Source organism: Corella eumyota, chromosome 3 (genome assembly GCF_963082875.1).
Source record: "Corella eumyota chromosome 3, kaCorEumy4.1, whole genome shotgun sequence".
Lineage (NCBI taxonomy): Eukaryota > Metazoa > Chordata > Ascidiacea > Phlebobranchia > Corellidae > Corella > Corella eumyota.
This window is the reverse complement of record NC_137492.1, coordinates 18,152,776-18,174,416: the sequence shown is the minus strand read 5'-3', so window position 1 is coordinate 18,174,416 and position 21,641 is coordinate 18,152,776. Positions and strand designations below refer to the sequence as shown.

Sequence of the window (21,641 nt, the reverse complement as noted above, 5' to 3'; positions counted from 1 at the left end):
ATTTAATTTTTTTTGTGTTATGTGATTATGACTTTAAATTATTATTTTAAAATAAATTAAATTTTTTTTATTTTTAGGATTTTTGTGGGCATCCTTACAACCTACCAACACCTACGTCTTCACTGTTGACCTCAAATGTTGGAGATAATCTCACCATCTTTTTAAATGATTTTTTAAACAGGTAACTTTAATTTAGAATAAAAAAAAAAAAATAACTTTAATTTAAAATAAAAAAAAAAAAATAACTTTAATTTAAAATAAAAAAAAAAAAATAACTTTAATTTAGAATAAATATTTAATAATTTTTTTAAAAAATGAATAGCATTTATTATACTTTTGCTTATGAAAAAAGCAAAAATTTAATTTTAACGTTTTTCTAAAAATGAATTTATTTTTTAAGTACTGACACTGGAAATGATACTTTTTGTGAAGATATGATTAGACAGTTGGAAAGCAATGCCCAGTTTAACATCCTGTGGGAAGCACTTAAACCTGTTATACTTGGTAAAATATCTATTTTTTAAAATTAATTTAAAATCTATTTTTTTTAAATCACAATTACAGAAAGCAAGCATTTTATTTAACCGGCAGCGTGGTGTAGTGGTAAGAACACTTGCTACACCACACATGAGGTCGTGGGTTTAATCCCCACTGCTCTCATGCTGTAGCGCCTTTGAGTAAGGTGCTATAAACGGTATAAACTTCTGCTGAGCCAGCACTTAATCAGCAGTATAATTATCGGGCAATTATAATCTATATAATATTCCAAACCGCCACAGGCAACTCGAGACTGGGTCGGAATAACCGATGTTACTCTATGTTTAAGTCGCGCATTCGATTTTCCCACATCGAGGATAAAAATATATACAAAAAAAAAAGTTTTTTTTTTTGTTAAAAACGCTCTCCTTTAAGAATTTTTAATTTTTATGTTCAAAATTTTTTTAAAGGTAAAATCTTGTATACCCCCGATACTCCACTAACAAGGTCCATCATAGCTCAAGCTAACAGCACCTTTGTCGAAATTGGGGCTCTACAGAACCTTGGAAATCAATGGCAATCCACCATAGGACCATCATTATACCAATCTCTAGAAAGTGGAGCCAATGCCCAAGCATTAAGGGTAAAAAATTAAGCCAAAATAAATTTTTATTTTTTTTTTAATTTTAGATTTTTAAAAGTGGTAATTTATAATTTTTTTAACTTCAATATTGGGTTTTAAATTGTAGCTTACAGAATTTAAACCCATTTTAAAGTTTCATAACAAGTTATGTAACGTTTTCAAAGTGTAACATGATACCTCTTACCTTTACTCTTTTACTCTCATTGTTTCTCTATATTATGGATAACAAAGGAATTTTAAATTTGCTGTGTCATAGCACATAGATTTGACAAATAGTTTGTTATTTTGGGATATATGTGACGTGTTTTTAAATAGTTTCAGCATGAAATAATATTTAAATTTCGACATACATTTGTGTATAAATAAGTGTAATTAATATGGATTTAAATTGAACAACATAGCAATTGGCAATTGTCAATATAAATTAATTATTTAAAACTAAACTATTTTAAATTGTTTATTTTTGCATAAAGTTTAATAAAAAAAAATTGTACTCGGTTTGTTATAAAATTACAATTATTTTTTTAACTGTTTTTTATCGTATTCCAAAATTTAACTTTTTTATGATTTTTTTTTATTTTAGGGTCTTCTTGCCAATGCACAGACGTTAAACCTTCTGGCTTCTCAATTAAACATCTCCGTCGCAAATTTACAACAATTACAAATATTTTTATCCAACGACAACGACCCCAATGACAATATCACAACATGGAAAGATTTGTATTCGCAAGTCAACGCCGGAATTGTCATCGCAACAAAGGTAACATTAAACCATTGTTTGTATTTTTAAAGATATCTAAAAATAAAACATAGTACCATTAACGTATTTAAATTTTAAAAACAAAATTATGCTTGAAATAGTGTTGTAAACAGTCTATAAAGGTTGTGTAGTGGTAAGAACACTTGCTACACCAACATAAGGTCGTGGGTTCAATCCCCACTGATCTCATGCTGTAGCGCTCTTGAGTAAGGCACTATAAACGGTGGGAACTCCTGCTGAGCCAGCACTTAATCAGCAGTATAATTATCGGGCAATTATAATCTATAATATCCCAAACTGCTTAAGACAACTCAAAACTGGGTTGGAGTAACTGATGTTACTCTATGTTTAAGTTGCGTATTTGACTTTTCCACATCAAGGATAAAGATATATACAAAAAAAAGAATAATAAATTCTGAATATAATAAGTTACTGTTAAGATGGTCTAACATTCCATCCTTACAATAAAAAAGAAAAGACATGTTATGTTGCGTCATATTTTTTGTTGTCATTCTAACATTGCATAATTTTATGACGCGTTACAACTTCCTGTTTGGTTTAAAGTTACAAAATGCTATTTAATTTAGATTTTAATTTTTTTTGGGATTAAATTTGTCGTGACAGTATCGGTTACTTTTTTAAATAAATTGAAAACGTGTTACTTTTTCTATTTAATTTACATTTTATTATTAACTCTATTAATAATACACTTTTAATTAAGTTTATTTACAGATTAACATTTTAATAATTTTATTAATAACTTCATTTACATACTATTTTATTTTTTTAAACAAAGAATTTATTTTTTTCTGTATTATAAGTAGTTAACCATCTGTAGGCTTATTCTACATGATATTTATAATAAATAAAGATTGAATTAATTATTTATTATACCTTCAATAATTTTATGATTTAATAGCCTATCTACAAATAGTAGTTTTTCGTTTGTTTAAAACAATAAAACACTATTCTATCAGCATGATTTATTTAAAAAATGACTTTACTTAAAAATGCTGATACAGCACCCACAATATGACAAAACTTTAATGTTTTTTTCGCTTTATTTTTAGGTGTTAGGATGTGTAGAGCTGGACAAATATGTTGGTTATAATACTGAGCAGGAGTTGGTGGTGGATGGGATCGCATTGGTTAACAATAAAACATTGTGGGCTGGTAAGTGGAAATTAAACATAGCATGGTGTAGTGGTCACTTGGCTTTACTACATGAGGTTTGGGGTTTAATTCCACCCTGCTCTTATGCTGTAGCGCCCTTGAGTAAGGCGCTACAAGCGGTATGAACTCCTGCTGAGCCAACCTTTAATCAGCAGTTCAATTATCGGGCAATTATAATCTATATCCCGGACTGCCAAAGGCAACTTGAGACTGAGTTGGGGTAACTGATGTTACTCTATGTTCACGTCGTAAAGTCAACCTTCCCACATCAAGGATAAATAAATATAATAAAATAAACTTAAATTGAATAAATTTTTAAAACTTTTTGAGTTGTTTTTTATATATATTTATTTTTTTAATTTATTTTTTTAGGAATTGTGTTTGAAAGTCCAAATGCATTGGATACTACACTTCCAAAAATAATTAAATACAAAATAAGACAAGATGCAGGCTCAGTGACACGCACAACTTCTGTTCAGAGATTGTAAGTTCAATTTATTCACATTTTCTTTTTTAAAACTAGATGTACTTTTATAAGTATTTAATTTAAAATAGAAATAATAATTAGTAAATTGTTTTGTAGTAGGAAAGTATACAGATAGTTTCAATAATAGTTTACCAATTCGTTTTAAAAGAAAATAAATGATTAAACATTATATCTAATTACCCCCAATTTTAGGTTATTTTTTAATACATTTACAAAAAAATTGTAGTGATTATAAAATAGAATTTTTACTGAAGTATTTGGCTATGTAGAACAAAGGTTAAAAAAATTAATAATGCAATACATAATAACACAAACACTGTAATGCAGTAATCATGTTTACTAATTACTAGTTAGAATTACCTTTTTAATTATCCTATGCCATATGGTATCCTGATATTCTAATTACCAAGATATTAAATTCAAATTTGCACTCTAAATTATGTATGTAAATCTATTAATATTATTATCTTTTATGAACATTAAATTTAAATTAAAAATTAAAAAAAAATAGAGCATGTAAAAATTAAAAAAATAGTTATAAATTTTTATTGCTAAGAAATTATAATTAATGTACTAAAACTTGAATAAAATATGTCTAAAAAATTTAGTTAAATTTGCAATGCAAAATATTTCAAGTCAGTTATTGTTAATTAATTCAAAACTTGTTAATTATTTGTAATTATATTTGGTTTATATTTTAAATGACAAATGGTTAAATTTTATGGTATTTATTAACCAATTATATTGTAATTAACCATTTAATTTTATTGGTATTTAATTATTTTAAACAATTAACCATTTTACTCTTTTCTTATAATCAAGCAATTAATTGTTTTTATTAATTAACCATTTAATTTTATTGGTAAATACTTAATTAACCATTTTACTCTTTTCTTATAATCAACCAATTAATTTTTTTTATTAATTAACTATTTAATTTGAACCAGTTTCTGGCGACCTGGTGCAGAAAGTGGCACCGGCCGCGTAAAATACTACCTGAGTGGTTTCGTTCAAATTCAAGATTTAATCGAAAATGCGATTGTTAAATCGACTGGCATAGCCTCAAATCAGCCTGGTGCGTCACAAAATAATTTTGTTTTGGGAAGTTATTTACAAGAGTTTCCATATCCTTGTTATACAAGAGACAGGTAAAGTTGTTGGCAGGTGGAATTATGACTATTTTTTCTCTTTTTTGGTGGTGTCATGCGTTTTACAAACGGTTATAAAGTGCAAATGGTTACAAAAAATAAAATGGTTTGTTAAAATTTTTTGAAAAAAATTTATTAAAATTTTGTTAAAAATTTTTTCCATCATTTTGCATATACCTTATCCAAAATGCATGACACACCGGTATCGTAGTTTTTTTGTGTAAAATTACTGTAACAATCAATTTCTTTCAGCGACTGGCAGCCAACGGCAAGCGCTAGTTATTCTTCTAATGACATGGCATATTATTTCGGTGGTTTTTTATTTATACAAGACATATTAGAGCGATCTTTTATGTACATGTTGATTAAAAACTCGTCTGTTACTCAATTTCCCGGCATATACCTCCAAGAATATCCATATCCTTGTTATTCTTATGATGAGTAAGATATTAAAAAGTTTGCCAAAAATCATGGATGATTATAATTAAGAGTGGACATAATTTCAAATGAAAAAAAAATGTAATTCGAAATTATTGAAAAGCATTTTTTGTGTGTTTGGTTATTCAAATTTCATAAAATCTAAATTCATATATTTTTTAGTATCGCCTATTTTTTTTTTGTATATATCTTTATCCTAGATGTGGGAAAGTTAAATGCGCGACTTAAACATAGAGTAACATCAGTTACTCCGACCCAGTCTCGAGTTGCCTGTGACAGTTTGGGATATTGTAGATTATAATTGCCCGATAATTATGCTGCTGATTAAGTGCTGGCTCAGCAGGAGTTCATACCGTTTATAGGTCCTTACTCAAGGACGCTACAGCATGAATTCAGTGGGGATTGAACCCACCACCTCACATGTGGTGTAGCAAGTGTTCTTACCACTACACCACGCTGCCAGTATCATAAATTTCAGACTTTAACTTTGAATTATTAAACATTTATATACATATACCAATGTACTCTAATTTACTATAAATATAATTAATTTTATTTTTCAAGTCATAATTTTATTCTTCTATTCATATTTTGAACTGGTTTAAATTATGCATGATAATTTGTATTACGTGACAAAATTAATTTCGAAAGATTAAATTTTTTTCAAATTTTAAAAATTTTAATTTTTTTTTAGATTTTTGGAATATTTATCGTCTTTACTTTCATTATTAATGACGTTGGCTTGGATATTTTCAGTTTGTATTATTATTAAGAATATTGTTTACGAGAAAGAACAAAGACTGAAAGAGGTAATGTAGTTAATATTTAACAAATAATACATTTGACAAAACAATTAATTTATTTACAAAAATAAATTTTGTTAAATATTATTTATTTTGAGCCCATTTTAGCAATTTATTTATTTCATAAAGTCTTGGATTAGATTTCCACTAATGTTGTCCATTCTTAAGTAAGGACTGTACATATTTTTGCTGGGCACAAAAAAATGATGCAAGGCCTAAAAAAATACTCTGTTAAAAAATAAACCGACAGCGTGGCGTAGTGGTAAGAACACTTGCTACTCCACACATGGGGTCGTGGGTTCAATCCCCACTGACCTCATGCTGTGGCGCCCTTGAGTAAGGTGCTATAAACGGTATGAACTTCTGCTGAGCCAGCACTTAATCATCGGTATAATTATCAGGCAATTATAATTTATAATATTCCAAACTGCCACAGGCAACTCAAGACTGGGTCGGAGTAACTGATGTTACTCTATGTTCAAGTTGCGCATCCGACTTTCCCACATCGAGGATAAAGATATATACAAAAAAACAAATAAATAAAAAAAAAACAGATATTTATAACTTATGCCAGAAAATTTGCGTCATGAATGCTACAAGGATGACCTTTTATTTAATTAAATATATATTACTAAATTTTTGTTTTTTAAGGTCATGAAAATGATGGGTTTAAGTAATGGAGTTCATTGGGTAGCCTGGTTCATTAATTCCTTTATTGTCATGTTTGCTTCAATTGTTCTTCTTGCTATTGTTTTAAAGGTAAGCACAAAGTGTTTACAATATCAGGTTTCTAAAAAAATAAAATTCTATAATGGCCCGATAATTATGCTGCTGATTAAGTGCTGGCTCAGCGGGAGTTCATACCGTTCATAGCACCTTACTCAAGGGCGCTATAGCATGAGATCAGTGGGGATTGAACCCACGACCTCATGTGTTGTGTAGCAAGTGTTATTACCACTACACCCTGCTGCCGGTGATTACTTGAACAACATTACATTACATATTTATGTTTTTTTTTATCTGTAGCTTTTTAAAAAAAGTTAAAAAATTCCCTATTTGCAAAACACCATTGGAAATTACCTAAAAAGTTTTCATGATTTCTGTATTTTTAGGCTGGCGATGTCACTCCATATAGCAATATGTTTATTGTCATTTTATGGCTTTGTTGTTTTGCTTTGGCAACCGTTTCACAATGTTTCCTGATCAGTTGCTTTTTTTCAAAGTAAGACTTGTTTAATTATTAAATTACCCACAATTTATACTACTTAAAAACCATATATATAAGTATAATCATTTAATTTGATTTGACTTTAAATTGTTATTATATTTAAAAAAATGCTACTACTCTGTAGTGGTTAGAGCACTTGCTACACTACATGACGTCGTGGGTTCAATCCCCACTGCTCTCGTGCTGTAGCGTCCTTGAGTAAGGTGCTATAAACGGTATGAGCTCCTGCTGAGCCAGCACTTAATCAGCAGTATAATTATCGGGCAATTATAATCAATAATATCCCAAACTGCTAAAGGAAACTCGAGACTGGGTCAGGGTAACTGTTGTTACTCTTTAGGATGTGAAGTTCACCCCTCCACATTAAGTAAAAAGATTTATCCAAAAAAAATGGTTTAAACTTTTGCCTAGTTAAAAGCCAATCTACAGGTTAATTATCGGGCAATTATAAATAATTATATTCCAAACTGCTAAAGCCAAATCAAGACTGGTTTAACACAACAAATGTTACTCTATGGTTAGGCTGTGAAAAGAGGTCTTACCATCCAGAAAAAATTATTGTGAAAAAAAATTATTTGAAATGTGAAAAAAAAAATTAATTTAAAAAATTTAAAATTTTTTTTTTACAATTATCTACCTTTTAATTATAGAGCAAACCTAGCAGCAGCTTGTGGTGGAATTATTTACTTTCTACTTTACATTCCTTACAACATGGTGGTTGCATTTGAAGATAGGATGACACTTGCTACTAAAACCATTGCTGTGAGTTAAATATGTTATTTTTATAACATTAAAAACAACAACACTGCTTATTATTAATTACTGTCATATTAAAACACACTATATTGCCAAATAGACTTTTTATAGATAAATATAAGCTTGAAAACAGTATTTTACTAAAAATTAGATTTTTTATGTGTAAAATACTTTTTGTTTTCTGAAATATTGTGGGCCCTAATTTTGGTAAACGTCATTATCATTTTTTTTTGTGAATATGTTCATGCAGTTTAGTAGTTTCTTTTATATAGGCCTTGTAACACATCTGGTTGTGGCAAATATTCATTATTTAAAACAACTTTGTTTTAATATATTGAGATTTATACACACTTTCCATAAAGTGATATATTAGAGAGTTTTGTAATTTTGTAAGTGATGTATATAACAAGTTAGTATGGTTGACAATGAATTACAAAATGGCTTTAAAACCTTTAAAAAATGTCTGTGGTACTTACAATTAAATTTTCAAAAATACTGGAAAATGATTAACATAAAAAACCAGGTTACCATATTTTTTGTGTGATGTAGAAAGTACCAAGTAGCGTAATGAATGTATACAAGCTAATACTTTCTACGTCATCACAAACAGGGCTTCTCTTTTCTTTTTTTTCAATAATTTTAAATTTTTTTTTGGAAAGTTGTATAACTTAAAAAGTAGGTGAAATTATTTAAAGTTAAAACCATTTTTGTGTTCAGTGACACCAACTTTATTAATTTTTGAGTAAAAAAATATCGCTAATATATGACTTTAAAAAAATTAAAGTTAATTATTTTTATACTTGGTATACAGAGCCTCCTGTCTTCTGTTGCATTTGGATATGGTGCAGGTTACATCTCCAGATATGAGATGTCCGGACAAGGGATCCAGTTTACAAATTGGAACTCAAGTCCGGATCCTAATGATGACTTCAACTTCCTCCTCTCGATGATCATGATGTTGGTGGATGCTGCGATTTATCTTTTATTGACCTGGTAAGTTTTGTTAGTTTTAATAATTTTTTGTCGTCAACTTTAAAAAATTAGAAATCACACCTAAAATTAATTTTTAAATCGTAAAAATTGTTATTTAATTTATATTATAAGACAGTAATTTTTTTTATTAAGTAAAAGCAAATGATATATTAATTTTTTTTTACTCTATAATGCCTAGTAAACAATACTTGATTTTTAACATATTTAGCAGTAAAAATCAATTAACTGCAAAAAAATATATATATTATTTTTGTATATATCTTTATCCTCGATGTGGGAAAGTCGAATGTGCGACTTAAACATAGAGTAACATTAGTTACTCCAACCCAGTCTCGAGTTGCCTGTGGCAGTTTGGGATATTATAGGTTATAATTGCCTGATAATTATGCTGCTTATTAAGTGCTGGCTCAGCAGAAGTTCATACCGTTTATGGTGCCTTACTCAAGGGCGCTACAGCATGAGATCAGTAGGGATTGAACCCACGACTTCATGTGTGGTGTAGCAAGTGTTCTTACCACCATACCACGCTGCCAGGATTTGCATAACTTGTAATAAGAAAATTTCTTCTACAGGTATGTTGAGAGTGTCTTCCCAGGAAAATACGGGATCCCTCGACCCTGGTACTTCTTTGTTCAACGATCTTACTGGTGTGGATCTTCTCACACCAACGATGTTATGACAGGGTTTACACAAATCGTTGATAATAATTCTGACATCAAATTGGAAGCTGAACCTCAGAATTTACCACTGGGAGTCACGATTAAAAAATTAAAGAAAGTTTACAGGTAAAATGAAATTTTTACCTTGATGTAAAAAGGTGACTTTAGAATATAAGTTTGAAATTTAATTTCAATGTAAAAAGGATAACAAAGGCTGGCTTCACAGCCCCAACATAAGTACCTGTTTAACTCTAGTCTCAAGTTGACTTTGGCTTTAAAATATGATTGATTATAATTGCCTAAAAATAAATTTGCAGACAGTTTTGTTTGGATCAACAGAACTTTATTAAGTTTATAAAGCCTTATTGAATAGTGCTAGAGCATGGCAGCAGTGGGAATCGAACCCAGGGCCTTGTAAACTACTTAAATATGTCACATTTTTTAAATTAAACTAATTTTCCAAAAAAAAAAATAAAAAGTCTATTAAAATTTTTTTTAGCAATGGAAAGGTTGCTGTCGATGATCTTTCTCTTAACTTTTTTGAGGGTCAAATTACCTCGTTTCTGGGTCACAATGGGGCAGGGAAAACCACCACGATGTCCATGCTAACAGGGCTCTTTCCTCCCACTAGTGGTACGGCTTTGGTGTACGGGAACGATATCAGAAGCGAGATGGACGATATTCGGCATCAGCTTGGGTTCTGTCCTCAACATAATGTTTTATTTGGACAGTGAGTTTTTTTATTTTTTTTAATATTTTTCTAAAGGTTTCGGCCAATTTTATCTAAACATTAAATAACTTGATTTAAAGATTGTAAGGTTATAGGATTTAAACACTAAAAACTATTTTTGTTTAATTAATATTTTTGTTAAAAAGCCAATGGTTTTACTGTAAAATAAACTAACAATCAATAACAAAATGTTCTTAAAAAAAATATCAGTTGTGTTTTCGTTTATATATAAGACCGGCAGCGTGGTGTAGTGGCAAGAACACTTGCTACACCACATATGAGGTTATGGGTTCAATCCCCACTGATCTCATGTTGTAGTGCCTTTGAGAAAGGCGCTATAAACGGTATGAACTCCTGCTGAGCCAGCAATCAGCAGCATAATTATCGGGCAATTATAATCTATAATATCTCAAACTGCCACAGGCAACTCGAGACTGGGTCGGAGTAACTGATGTTACTTTATGTTTATGTCGCGCATTCGACTTTCCCACATCGAGGATAAAGATATATATATAAAAAAAAAATATTACTATTAAGATTCTATTTTACAAAATTTATTTTGATTTTTTTTTAGCTTAACCGTTATGGAGCATTTACGTTTTTATGCTGGTCTCAAATCAGCCATGAGTGGGAAAAAAACGGACAAAAATGAAATAAAACAAATGTTGGATCATGTCGGTTTGCCACACAAGAAGAACGAACTGTCACGGCATTTATCCGGTGGCATGAAAAGGAAATTATCGGTGGCAGTGGCATTTGTCGGCGGCTCAAAATGTGTCATACTGGATGAACCAACAGCAGGTAAGTTCTAGATTATTTTTTTGATTTAAAAATTAAAAATCAGCTTTCTAGGAAAATTGTTAAATTTTTTCTCCTTTTAGAAGTGGTTGCATACTGTCAGTTACTGTTAAGAAAACTGTAAGGTTGTAACTATTAAAACTAGACAGACAATGAAAAAATTTAATATCTCAAACTAGCAAAGGTTGCTCGAGACTGGGTCGGGGTTACAAATGTTACTCTTTGTTTAGTTCCTGAAGTCGACCTTTTAATTGCTTTGGCAGACCACTAGTTTTTTTATTTTAATTTAATTTTTTTGTTTTTTAGGAGTTGATCCTTATGCTCGTCGAGGTATTTGGGATTTACTTCTAAGATATCGGGAGAACCGTACGATCATTCTATCTACTCACCACATGGACGAAGCTGACTTACTGGGAGATAGGATTGCTATAATTAACGAGGTATTTAAAAATACAGGGTCACTATTTCGCTCTTTACGGCTAAAAAAATGTGCTATAAAGTATTTTTTTCTGCATTTATTTGTCCCTAATGTAGGATGGTCGACTGGTATTGGCTAAACAGAAGTTCATACCGTTTATAGCACTTTATTTAAGGATGCTACAGCATGAGAGCAGTGGGAATCAAACCCAGGACTTCATGTAGTAAAACCAAGTGTTCTTACCAATATACCATGCTGCCGGTAAATTAAAAAAAAAAATTTAAATAATTAAATTCAGGGTAAGCTAAAGTGTTGCGGGTCGTCCCTGTTTCTTAAGAGCTGTTTTGGGGTCGGTTATTATCTCACAATAGTCAAACCCGATGGGGATTCCCCATCATCGACACCTACCGCACTGAAAGAAAAACTTCCAAGCTTGTTGGTAAGAAATTTTCATTTTCTTTTTTTAAACAAGTCGGTTAAATGTAAGTAAAACAGTTGGGTTTAAGAGATTTAAATTATTTATATGAAGTGAACATAAGTTTAAATAACAAACAAAAATAACATATTTAATTTTTTTTTAGAAAAATATAAAATTTTAAATTAATTTTCGAAAAATAAATTTTTTTGTTTTTGTTTAGTTGAATACTGTGGATGAGGGATTTGAATCCGGTTCCAGCGTGGTTCCATCAAGTTCCGCATCTTCCACTTCCCTCTCTTCTGCCTCAAATAATGGAGACGGAAAGAGGATCTCATCCTGTAAGTTAAAAAACTTACCTTTTTTTCTAAAAGAAAGCAAAAATTATAAGTTGGTTGCTTTACAGACACTATTTTTTATTTTTAAGCAGTTTTATAAAAAATTTCACTTTCTAAATTACTTTTAATTAATTTATTTTTCAGTACAAGCTCAAATATTAAGTGTAATACCGGATGCTAAATTACATGAAGAAACACCAAGAGAAGTGACTTACATTCTTCCCTACTCAGCCCAGTCTGAAGGAGGGTAAGATAATGTATATTTACAGATAATTTTACAATAAAATTAGTGTATATATACTTGGTCACTATAATTTGGCAACATGAGATCCTAGGTTTCATTTCTGTTGCTTACCTGTTGTAGAACCCTTTATTAAAGCACTGTAAAGCAGCATAAACTTCTGCAAAGACAAAAAACAATTAGCAATTTAATTTTTTTTTGTATATATCTTTATCCTCGATGTGGGAAGGTTGAATGCGCAACTTAAACATAGATTAACATCAGTTACTTTGACCCAGTCTCGAGTTGCCTGTGGCAGTTTGGGATATTATAGATTATAATTGCTTGATAATTATGCTGCTGATTAAGTGCTGGCTTAGCAGGAGTTTGTACCGTTTATAGTGCCTTACTCAAGGGCATTACAGCATGAGATCAGTTGGGATTGAACCCACGACCTCATGTGTGGTGTAGCAAGTGTTTTCGCCACTACACCACGCTGCCAGTAACTACACCACGCTGTCGGTATTAGACAATTATAATTAATAATATCCCAAACTACCAAATTCAACTTGAGACTGGGTCAGGGTAACTAATGTTATCACATTTTTAGGGCAAGAGGTCCCTTGCCCTAAAAATGGGCTTCGCATATGTAAAATAAATAAATCGAAAAAATAATATAGAAAACGGGTTTTTATTTTACTGACTTAAACAAATTGTTTTTAGGTATGTGAAATTGTTAACAAAATTGGATGATCAGGATTATACATTTGGTTTAACTGACACTAGCTTAGAGGAAATATTTTTGAGTGTTGCGGAACAGAAAGAAGAAGAAGATTTAAAAGAGAAAAAATCTTGTAAGACAATTTGTAAATTATTTATTATAAAAAAAAAGTTATTTTTAAATTATGTTTTTTATGATAAATTATTTTTATTATGTATTAGCTATGCATTGGAAATGTGGTAAGTTAACTAAAATTATTATTTTTAATTTTTTATATTTATTTTTTTTTTGGATGTGGAAAAGCCGACTTCACAGTCTAAACATAGGGTAACATTTGTAGACCAAACTCAGTCTTAAGCTAACTTTCAGATAGCATTATTCTTAATTACCTGATATTTTTTGCACTTATTGTTTTTTGTGCTTGCTAGTAGTGCCATAAGCATATTACCCTTTAAATAAACTAGACAATATTTTTTTTAGGTTGTTGCTGTTGTTTTGGTGGAAGTCGAAAACGAAATAGTAGCATCAGACCTTCAGTTAGTACAGAAGACCAAGCAAGATTACGATCCAGTTCAAGAAGAAGGACGATGTCATCTTCAAGTAAGTATTACAAACTTAGCATGCTAACATGTGACTTATGGTGACTGTGTGTTATTAACAATATATAACATTTGGAATTATCTAAATAAATTTTGCTTGTTTAAATTTATGTTAAGGGCTATTCAAAAGTTACTGCTTCCAATATTTATTAGTTTTCATTCAATTTTTTGCCTTTTTTTTATTAGCTATTTTATTTTCTTGGTTGAAATTATATTAATGTAATAATAATGTGTATGCACCTTAATTATTCAACTTGTAATATTTCTAAAACTAATTCTGTCTTCTGTTTGTTGCATGTTGTGCTATCAATTTACCGTTAATTTGCTGCAGTGTCTGTTGACTTCTCTGATACAGTTCCGTTGGGTAGGTAACTTTGCATGTTATATTAACTTAATGTGGTTAATATTTTTTTTTAAATAAGTTTATTTTTTTTGTAATTTTTAAATTTTGCTTTGCTTACATTTCTGTTTAGATATAATTTGACAAATTTGTCTTCTTAAATTTTCTTTTACCTAAAAAACATAATTGCCTGCCCTTTATTACCCCTTCTTTTTCATTTATTAATTTTTTTAATAAAATAATTTTGTTTTATCAGTATGCGAAATATAATTTTACTTAAAAAAAAAATTTTTTTTTTCACTTTGTTAAATTTTTACTTAATTTTGTAATTTTTGGTAAAAAAAATACAAAAATTTTTTTTTTCTGTAGTATCTTCTCGGAATAAGGAAAGAAGTCCAGTTGAGCCTATGTTGGAAGAGCTGAGTGCAGATGATGGATCAGATGGAAGTGGATCATATAAGATCACCGGAAACGAATTAGTCCTTCAACAATTTAAAGCATTGTTTATCAAAAGATTTCATCATGCAAGGTTTGTAAAAAATATAAAAAATATTTTTGTAAATTTTAGAAAAATGACTTAAGGGCTTAATAAATAATTAATTTAATAAGTAACAAAAATTCTTACACCTTACGCCCTTGAGTAAGGCGCTATAAACAGTACGAACTCCTGCTGAGCCAGCACTTAATCAGCAGCATAATTATCGGGCAATTATAGTCTCTAATATCTTTAACTGCCACAGGCAATTCGAGACTGGGTCAGAGTAACTGATGTTACTTTATGTTTAAGTCGCACATTCGACTTTCCCACAGCGAAGATAAATTTATATATACAAAAAAATATATATATATATATAAAACTTTTTAGGCGAAATCGCAAAGGATTTGTAGCCTCAGTTATTGTACCAGCAATCTTTGTTGCCTTGGCTCTTGCTTTTGCCCTTATTATACCAAATGTCGACAGTTTTCCACCTTTGGAACTTCAGCCTTGGATGTATGGAGACACTAACTTCTTCTACAGGTAAAATTTGAACTATTTTTTACAAATAATTGGCAGTGTGGTGTAAAAAATTTCACTTTACTACATAAGAACTAGAGTTTAATTACCACTGCTCTTATGCTGTAGTGTCCTTAAGCAGGGCGCTATAAATGGTATGAACACCTGCTAAGTCAAATTTATCAGCAGATAAATTATCAGCAATTACAATCAGTGATATTTCAAACTGCTATAGTTAACTCAAGACTGGGTCAGGTAACAAATGTTACTCTGTTTTTTACATTAAAAATAAAGATATAAGATTTTTATCCAAATTTTTTTTGTGCTTTTTTTTAGTAATGATGATGTGACAGGTAATCTATCCACCCCAATAAGTGAATCCTTATTAGAGAACCCCGGTATAGGAATGAGATGTGTTAATGGATATAGTGTGCTGAATTATAATGATGACTTCATTACATGCGATAATATTGGAGGTAAGTAGATGACTTAAAAAAGTTAAAATGTTGTTTTTTGTCTTTGTTAAATATTTATGACTTTACTAATATTATAAAATATAAATATACACCTTTGACCTTTAATAGTTTTGTTTAGTAGTTTAGTAATACTTTTTAATTTTGTAAATTATTTATTTTTATGTTTTTTTTTTAGCTCAAAGTTGGACAACAGACACGACTGTAAGAGGTTTCAGTCAGTTGGCTGACTCAAACTCAACTGAAGTTTGCCAATGTACCAATAAACAAACAAGGGTGCTTCTAGCAGGTTAAAAACAAAACTAAAATAATTTTAGTAAAAACAACATGATAATGATATTTATTCTATAATATTTTTTTTTAATTTTTTTACAAAATGAAAATTTAAAAATAAATAAATATTTTTTAGAATGTCCGATTGGAGCTGGAGGTGAAGCCACACCACAAGTGTTAGCGCCCACTAGTGACACGATGTACAACATGACGGATAGAAATGTCAGCGATTGGCTTGTCAAAACTGTAGACCAGTAAGTTTTGTTAAATAAAATGGAGATTTTTGTTTTTATGCGACCTTAACATAGAGTAATATTTGTTACCCCGACCCAGTCTCAAGTTGCCTGTGGCAGTTTGGGATATTATAGATTATAACTGCCCGATAAATAAGCTGCTGATTAGGTATTGGCTCAACAGGAATTTATACCGATTAAACCCCCTACTCAAGGGCGCTACAGCAGAAAAAGCAGTGGGAATTGAACCCAGGACCTCATGTCGTCAAGACAAGTGTTCTGATCACTACACCACACTGTCAGACTTAATCGTAAGCGGTATGACAAGGAGTAGTAGTTTAAGTAAAAACATTTTGGTGGCATAAAAATATATTTATTCAACTCTTTTTTTAGTTTTATTCAAGAGAGGTATGGTGGTTTATCATTGGGAGATAAATTCCATGCAACATTTACTCCAGAACAACTAACTCCAATAGTTCAAGGACTTATCGCAAGCTCCAATATTTCAGATGAAAATGTGACCGCAATTGTTGATATCATCGAAGGTTTATTTAGAACAGATAATGCTAAGGTACAAATATTCTAGTTAAAAAATTAAAAAATAAATTCAAATTTTTAGTAAGATTTTAATTTAAAGACCCAAGTTTTTATGTAACATTTTTTTGCCACCATTTTTAGGGTAGTAAAATTTTAAAAGGAATTTATTTATATTTTTAAAGGTATGGTTTGACAATAACGGATACCACTCTATGCCAACATGGTTGAATATATTGAACAATGCAGCATTAAGAGCAAAGTTACCACCTGGAGTGAACCCATCAGATTATGGAATATCTGTTATAAATCATCCTCTGAATTTTACCCAATCCCAAGTTGATTTAGCTGCATTGTAAGTAGAAAAAATAAGTTTATGTAGTTTTTTTTTTTTTTTTTTTGGAATTTGCCTTTTCATGTTTATTTTTTTTCACATTTGTTTATCTTCAATGTGGGAAGGTCGACTTCAGACCTCATTATAGGGTAACATCAGTTACCCCGAACCGGTCTCAAGTTGCCTTTGACGGTTTTGGATATAACTGTTTAGTCATAGAGATTGTTTTAAAAGTTTAAAAAATCGAAATTTTTTTTTGTTTTTAGTTCTCAATCAGCTACAGACACTTTAATTTCAATCTGTGTTATATTTGCTTTGTCGTTTGTACCTGCAAGTTTTGTTTTGTTTCTGATTGAAGAAAAAGTGAGCAAGGCCAAACATCTTCAATTTGTGAGTGGCGTGAATCAAGCTATTTATTGGATTGCCAACTTTATATGGGACATGGTATGCAAAAAATTCATATATTAGCGATATTTTTATACTCAAAAATTAATAAAGTTGGTGTCGCTGAACACAAAAATGATTTAAACTTTTTTTAATTTTACCTACTTTTTAAGTTCTACAACTTTAAAAGAAAAATTAAAATTAATGAAAAAAAAGAAAAGGGAAGCCCTGTTTGTGATGACGTAGAAAGTACTAGCGTGTATACATTCACTACGCTACTTGGTACTTTCTACGTCACACAAAAAAATATGGTAACCTGGTTTTTTATGATAATTATTTTCCAGTATTTTTGAAAATTAATTTGTAAGTACCACAAACATTTTTTAAAGGTTTTAAAGCCATTTTGTAATTCATTGTCAACCATACTAACAAGTTATATACATCACTTACAAAATTGCAAAACTCTGTAACATAACACTTTTATGAAATTTATAAGTGAATTTAAGCTTTTAGCAATGTGCTAAAGGTACTGGGTTTGATCCCCACTGCTTCCGTTATTTTTTTAATCTTTTTAAGTCTTTTTAAATCAAGGGTAAATATATATAATTAAGAATAACAAAAGATTGTGTTTATTTTTAGATTAACTATGCTGTTCCTGCAATTATAGTGATAATTATTTTCCTCTGCTTTCAAACCAAAGCATATGTATCTGCCGCCAACTTGCCAGTTCTTATCTGTTTGTTGTTTCTTTATGGCTTTGCTATTACTCCAATGATGTACCCTTTCAGTTTTTATTTCAAGGTAATTTGAATGTTGAGTAGGGTGTTATTACAATTATATACAGATAACAATGTTTTTTTGTGATTATATTTAAATATTTTTTTATTCTTATTTGTGATTTTATGTTTTGTAAATTTTTTAAAAAATTTTTTAGGTTCCAAGTACAGCATATGTGGTACTCACTTGTGGCAATCTTTTTATTGGGATCAACTGCAGTATAGCAACATTTATTTTAGAGGTAAACATAAGTTTAAAATTTTGTTTGAAAATGTAATTTTGTAAAAAAAAAAAAAAATTGTAACAAATTAGTAAAAAAATGTCCCAATATACTAAAAGAATAATACGTTTAAATTATCTATAAGACTCCATATTTTGCATTTTTTTATATATTTTTTTATTTAGCTGTTAGATGATGACAACCTTAATAATGTAAATTATTACTTGCAACGAGTTTTTCTTATATTTCCACAATATTGTTTGGGGCGGGGCTTAATAGACATGGCTGTCAATCAAGCCTATGCCGATGCATTTGCACGATTTGGTAAAGAAAAATATTTTAAATTAAAAAAAAAGTTACTTTGTATACTCATAGTAAACAATATGTCATATTACTACTAATACTAATTACCAAGAGTTAGGGAAAACCTGTTTTTTTAAGTTAAAAGTTATTATAGCATTATACACTTTGAGTTGCCTTTAGCAGTTTGGGATATTATAGATTATAATTGCCCGGTAATTATGCTGCTGATTAAGTGCTGGCTCAGCAGGAGTTCATACCGTTTATGGAACCTTACTCAAGGGCGCTACAGCATGGGAGCAGTGGGGATTAAACCCACGACCTCATGGTATTGTAGCAAGTGTTCTTACCACTACACCACACTGCCATTTGTTAATATATAACGTCCACTAACTTAATGTTTGCTCATTTCAGATATTAACAATTTTAGAGATCCATTTGAATTCACATTAGTTGGACGAAACTTGCTGGCAATGGCTATGATTGGAATTTTTTTTTTTATTTTAACAATTCTCATTCAATACAGGTTAGGTTTTTAGAGAATGTAAAAAAAAAAAAATTTTTTTTTCAACAATTTAAATTTCAAAATAACTAAACCCTTCTTTATTTCGATTTCTTTTTTGTTTTTAGATTTTTTATCAAACGTGGAATTGTAACTGATTTGAACAACATTCCAACAGAAGTTTCAGACATTGATGATGATGTAAAAGCTGAACAGAAAAGAGTTTTAGAAGGAGAGTGCGACGATATTGTCAAAATTAAAAACCTGGTCAAGATTTATAAGAAACGTGGAACAGGGAAACCACTAATAGCAGTGGACAGGTCAATTAAATTTTTTTTAAAATAATTTATCCTCAATGTGATAAGGATGACTTCACTTTTTTTAAATATTCATTGCAAAAATGTTATTTTTTGCAGGTTGTCGGTTGGTATCCCTAAGGGTGAATGTTTTGGGTTATTAGGTGTAAATGGGGCAGGTAAAACCACTACCTTTAAGATGTTGACAGGGGATACGACCCCCAGTGCGGGTGAAGCTTTTGTTTGTGAGAAAAGTATACTTGAAAACATTAGGGACGTGCAACAAAACACTGGATATTGTCCCCAATTTGAAGCTCTCAACAACTTGTTAACAGGTAAGACAAAAGTTATAACTTTTTTGTATTTTTTTTGTATATATCTTTATCCTCGATGTGGGAAGGTCGAATGCTCGTCCCAAACATAGAATAACATTTGTTACCCCAACCCAGTCTCGAGTTGCCTGTGGTAGTTTGGGATAATATAGAAACTATAATTGCTCGATAATTATACTGCTGATTAAGTGTTCACGCAGCAGGGGTTTGTACCATTTATAGCGCTTACTCAAGGGCGCTACAGCATGAAAGCACTGGGGATTGAACCCACGACCTCATGGTGGTGTAGCAAGTGCTTATACCACTACACCATGTTGCCGGTATTTATCTTCAATGTGGAAAGCTGACTTGACAGCTTAAACATAAAGTATAATTTGTTAACTAAATATTATTTTTACGTAGGTCGTGAGCACCTTATATTTTACTCAAAACTCCGCGGAGTTCCACCAGAGGAGGTAGACAGAGTAGCTGATTGGGGAATCAAAAAATTCGGACTTGAAGTTTATAAGAACAAAACAGCGGGGACATATAGTGGTGGAAATAAGAGGAAATTGTCGGCAGCTATTGCTTTTATCGGCTGTCCTCCGATTGTGTTTCTGGTAAAACAATAAATGTTTTTTTTTATATTTAATTATCCTCGATGTCGAAAGGTCGACATTTTACGACCTAAACATAGAGTAACATTAGTTACTCCGACCCATTCTCGAGTTGCCTTTGGCAGTTTAGGATATTATAGATTATAATTGCCTGGTAATTTTGCTGCTGATTAAGTGCTGACTTAGGCAAGTTTATACAGTTTATAACTTCTTACTAAAGGGGCTTACGGCATAAGAGCAGTGGAGATCGAACTCAGGACCTCATGTAGTGAAGCCAAAGGTTTTACCCACTGCACTACGCTAATAAAAACAGAGGGACAATAAATTATGTTTAAATGAAATTAATTTAAATTTAATTGTTAGGATGAACCTACAGCTGGTATGGACCCCATGTCTCGCCGTTTCTTATGGAGTAGAATAGCGGAGGCGGTGAGAGGAGGAAAATGTATTGTGTTGACATCCCACTCTATGGAGGAATGTGAAGCCTTGTGTACTAGGTTGGCTATAATGGTGAATGGAAGTTTTAAATGCCTTGGCACACCACAGCATCTTAAAAACAAGTAAAAACTTTGAAATGCTAACTTTTTGTTTTTAAATTAAATCATATTTTTTGTTATCATTTTAATTTGACTTTAATTGGGTTAATTATTATAATTAACTTGGTAGCGTGGTCTATTGGTCAGAACACTTTGCTTTACCATGATGGGTTTTGGGTTTGATCCCCACAACTTTTATGCTGTAGGGCCCTTGAGTAAGGAGCTATAAACTCCTGCTGCGCTAATATTTAATCAGCAGCCTAATTATCGGGCAAAAATAACCTATAATATCCTAAACTGCCAAGAGCAACTTGAAATTGGGTCAAGTAACTGATGTTACTCTATGTTTTGGTCACGAAGTCGACCCACATCGAGAATAAATAAATATAAAAAATAATAATTTTAGCTAGTTAAAAATTATCGGTCTCCTTTAAATAATTTGTTCACGTATTATTTTACTAGATTTGGCGAGGGCTATACAGTAACTGTAAAAGTTTCTGGTTTAAATCCTGACTTGACGGCTGTCAAGGAATTTATGATGTTATCATTTAATGAAGCCAAACTAAAGGAAAGTCACTGCAATACTTTAATGGTAAGTCTATATTGACAAAATATATTTTATTTATTTTTAACACAACTGTTTATATAGTGATGTTAAGAAAGCTGCTCTCATACTGTAACGCCCCTAAGTAGCGTGGTTTAGTAGTAATTAA

The 21,641-nt window shown here is 30.7% G+C and overlaps 1 protein-coding gene across 1 annotated transcript in view; it reads left to right on the top strand.

The window, feature by feature from the left end:
• The window catches only part of LOC145744768 (phospholipid-transporting ATPase ABCA1-like), a 29,287-nt gene that overhangs the window by 6,698 nt on the left and 948 nt on the right, over window positions 1-21,641 (top strand). The window contains exons 6-43 of the mRNA XM_082562710.1: window positions 78-181; window positions 401-504; window positions 948-1,120; window positions 1,704-1,880; window positions 2,951-3,053; window positions 3,426-3,537; window positions 4,488-4,688; window positions 5,821-5,935; window positions 6,581-6,688; window positions 7,042-7,151; window positions 7,808-7,919; window positions 8,725-8,906; window positions 9,479-9,691; window positions 10,065-10,295; window positions 10,870-11,096; window positions 11,400-11,533; window positions 11,810-11,950; window positions 12,150-12,267; window positions 12,409-12,511; window positions 13,208-13,338; window positions 13,686-13,805; window positions 14,514-14,673; window positions 15,010-15,162; window positions 15,475-15,614; window positions 15,790-15,900; window positions 16,021-16,138; window positions 16,511-16,688; window positions 16,837-17,006; window positions 17,252-17,429; window positions 18,009-18,170; window positions 18,304-18,387; window positions 18,552-18,690; window positions 19,081-19,192; window positions 19,297-19,488; window positions 19,585-19,799; window positions 20,199-20,395; window positions 20,756-20,952; window positions 21,391-21,520. Coding sequence (XP_082418836.1) covers window positions 78-181; window positions 401-504; window positions 948-1,120; window positions 1,704-1,880; window positions 2,951-3,053; window positions 3,426-3,537; window positions 4,488-4,688; window positions 5,821-5,935; window positions 6,581-6,688; window positions 7,042-7,151; window positions 7,808-7,919; window positions 8,725-8,906; window positions 9,479-9,691; window positions 10,065-10,295; window positions 10,870-11,096; window positions 11,400-11,533; window positions 11,810-11,950; window positions 12,150-12,267; window positions 12,409-12,511; window positions 13,208-13,338; window positions 13,686-13,805; window positions 14,514-14,673; window positions 15,010-15,162; window positions 15,475-15,614; window positions 15,790-15,900; window positions 16,021-16,138; window positions 16,511-16,688; window positions 16,837-17,006; window positions 17,252-17,429; window positions 18,009-18,170; window positions 18,304-18,387; window positions 18,552-18,690; window positions 19,081-19,192; window positions 19,297-19,488; window positions 19,585-19,799; window positions 20,199-20,395; window positions 20,756-20,952; window positions 21,391-21,520 — 5,655 coding nt within the window. The remainder of the gene's footprint in view (window positions 1-77; window positions 182-400; window positions 505-947; window positions 1,121-1,703; window positions 1,881-2,950; window positions 3,054-3,425; window positions 3,538-4,487; window positions 4,689-5,820; window positions 5,936-6,580; window positions 6,689-7,041; window positions 7,152-7,807; window positions 7,920-8,724; window positions 8,907-9,478; window positions 9,692-10,064; window positions 10,296-10,869; window positions 11,097-11,399; window positions 11,534-11,809; window positions 11,951-12,149; window positions 12,268-12,408; window positions 12,512-13,207; window positions 13,339-13,685; window positions 13,806-14,513; window positions 14,674-15,009; window positions 15,163-15,474; window positions 15,615-15,789; window positions 15,901-16,020; window positions 16,139-16,510; window positions 16,689-16,836; window positions 17,007-17,251; window positions 17,430-18,008; window positions 18,171-18,303; window positions 18,388-18,551; window positions 18,691-19,080; window positions 19,193-19,296; window positions 19,489-19,584; window positions 19,800-20,198; window positions 20,396-20,755; window positions 20,953-21,390; window positions 21,521-21,641) is intronic.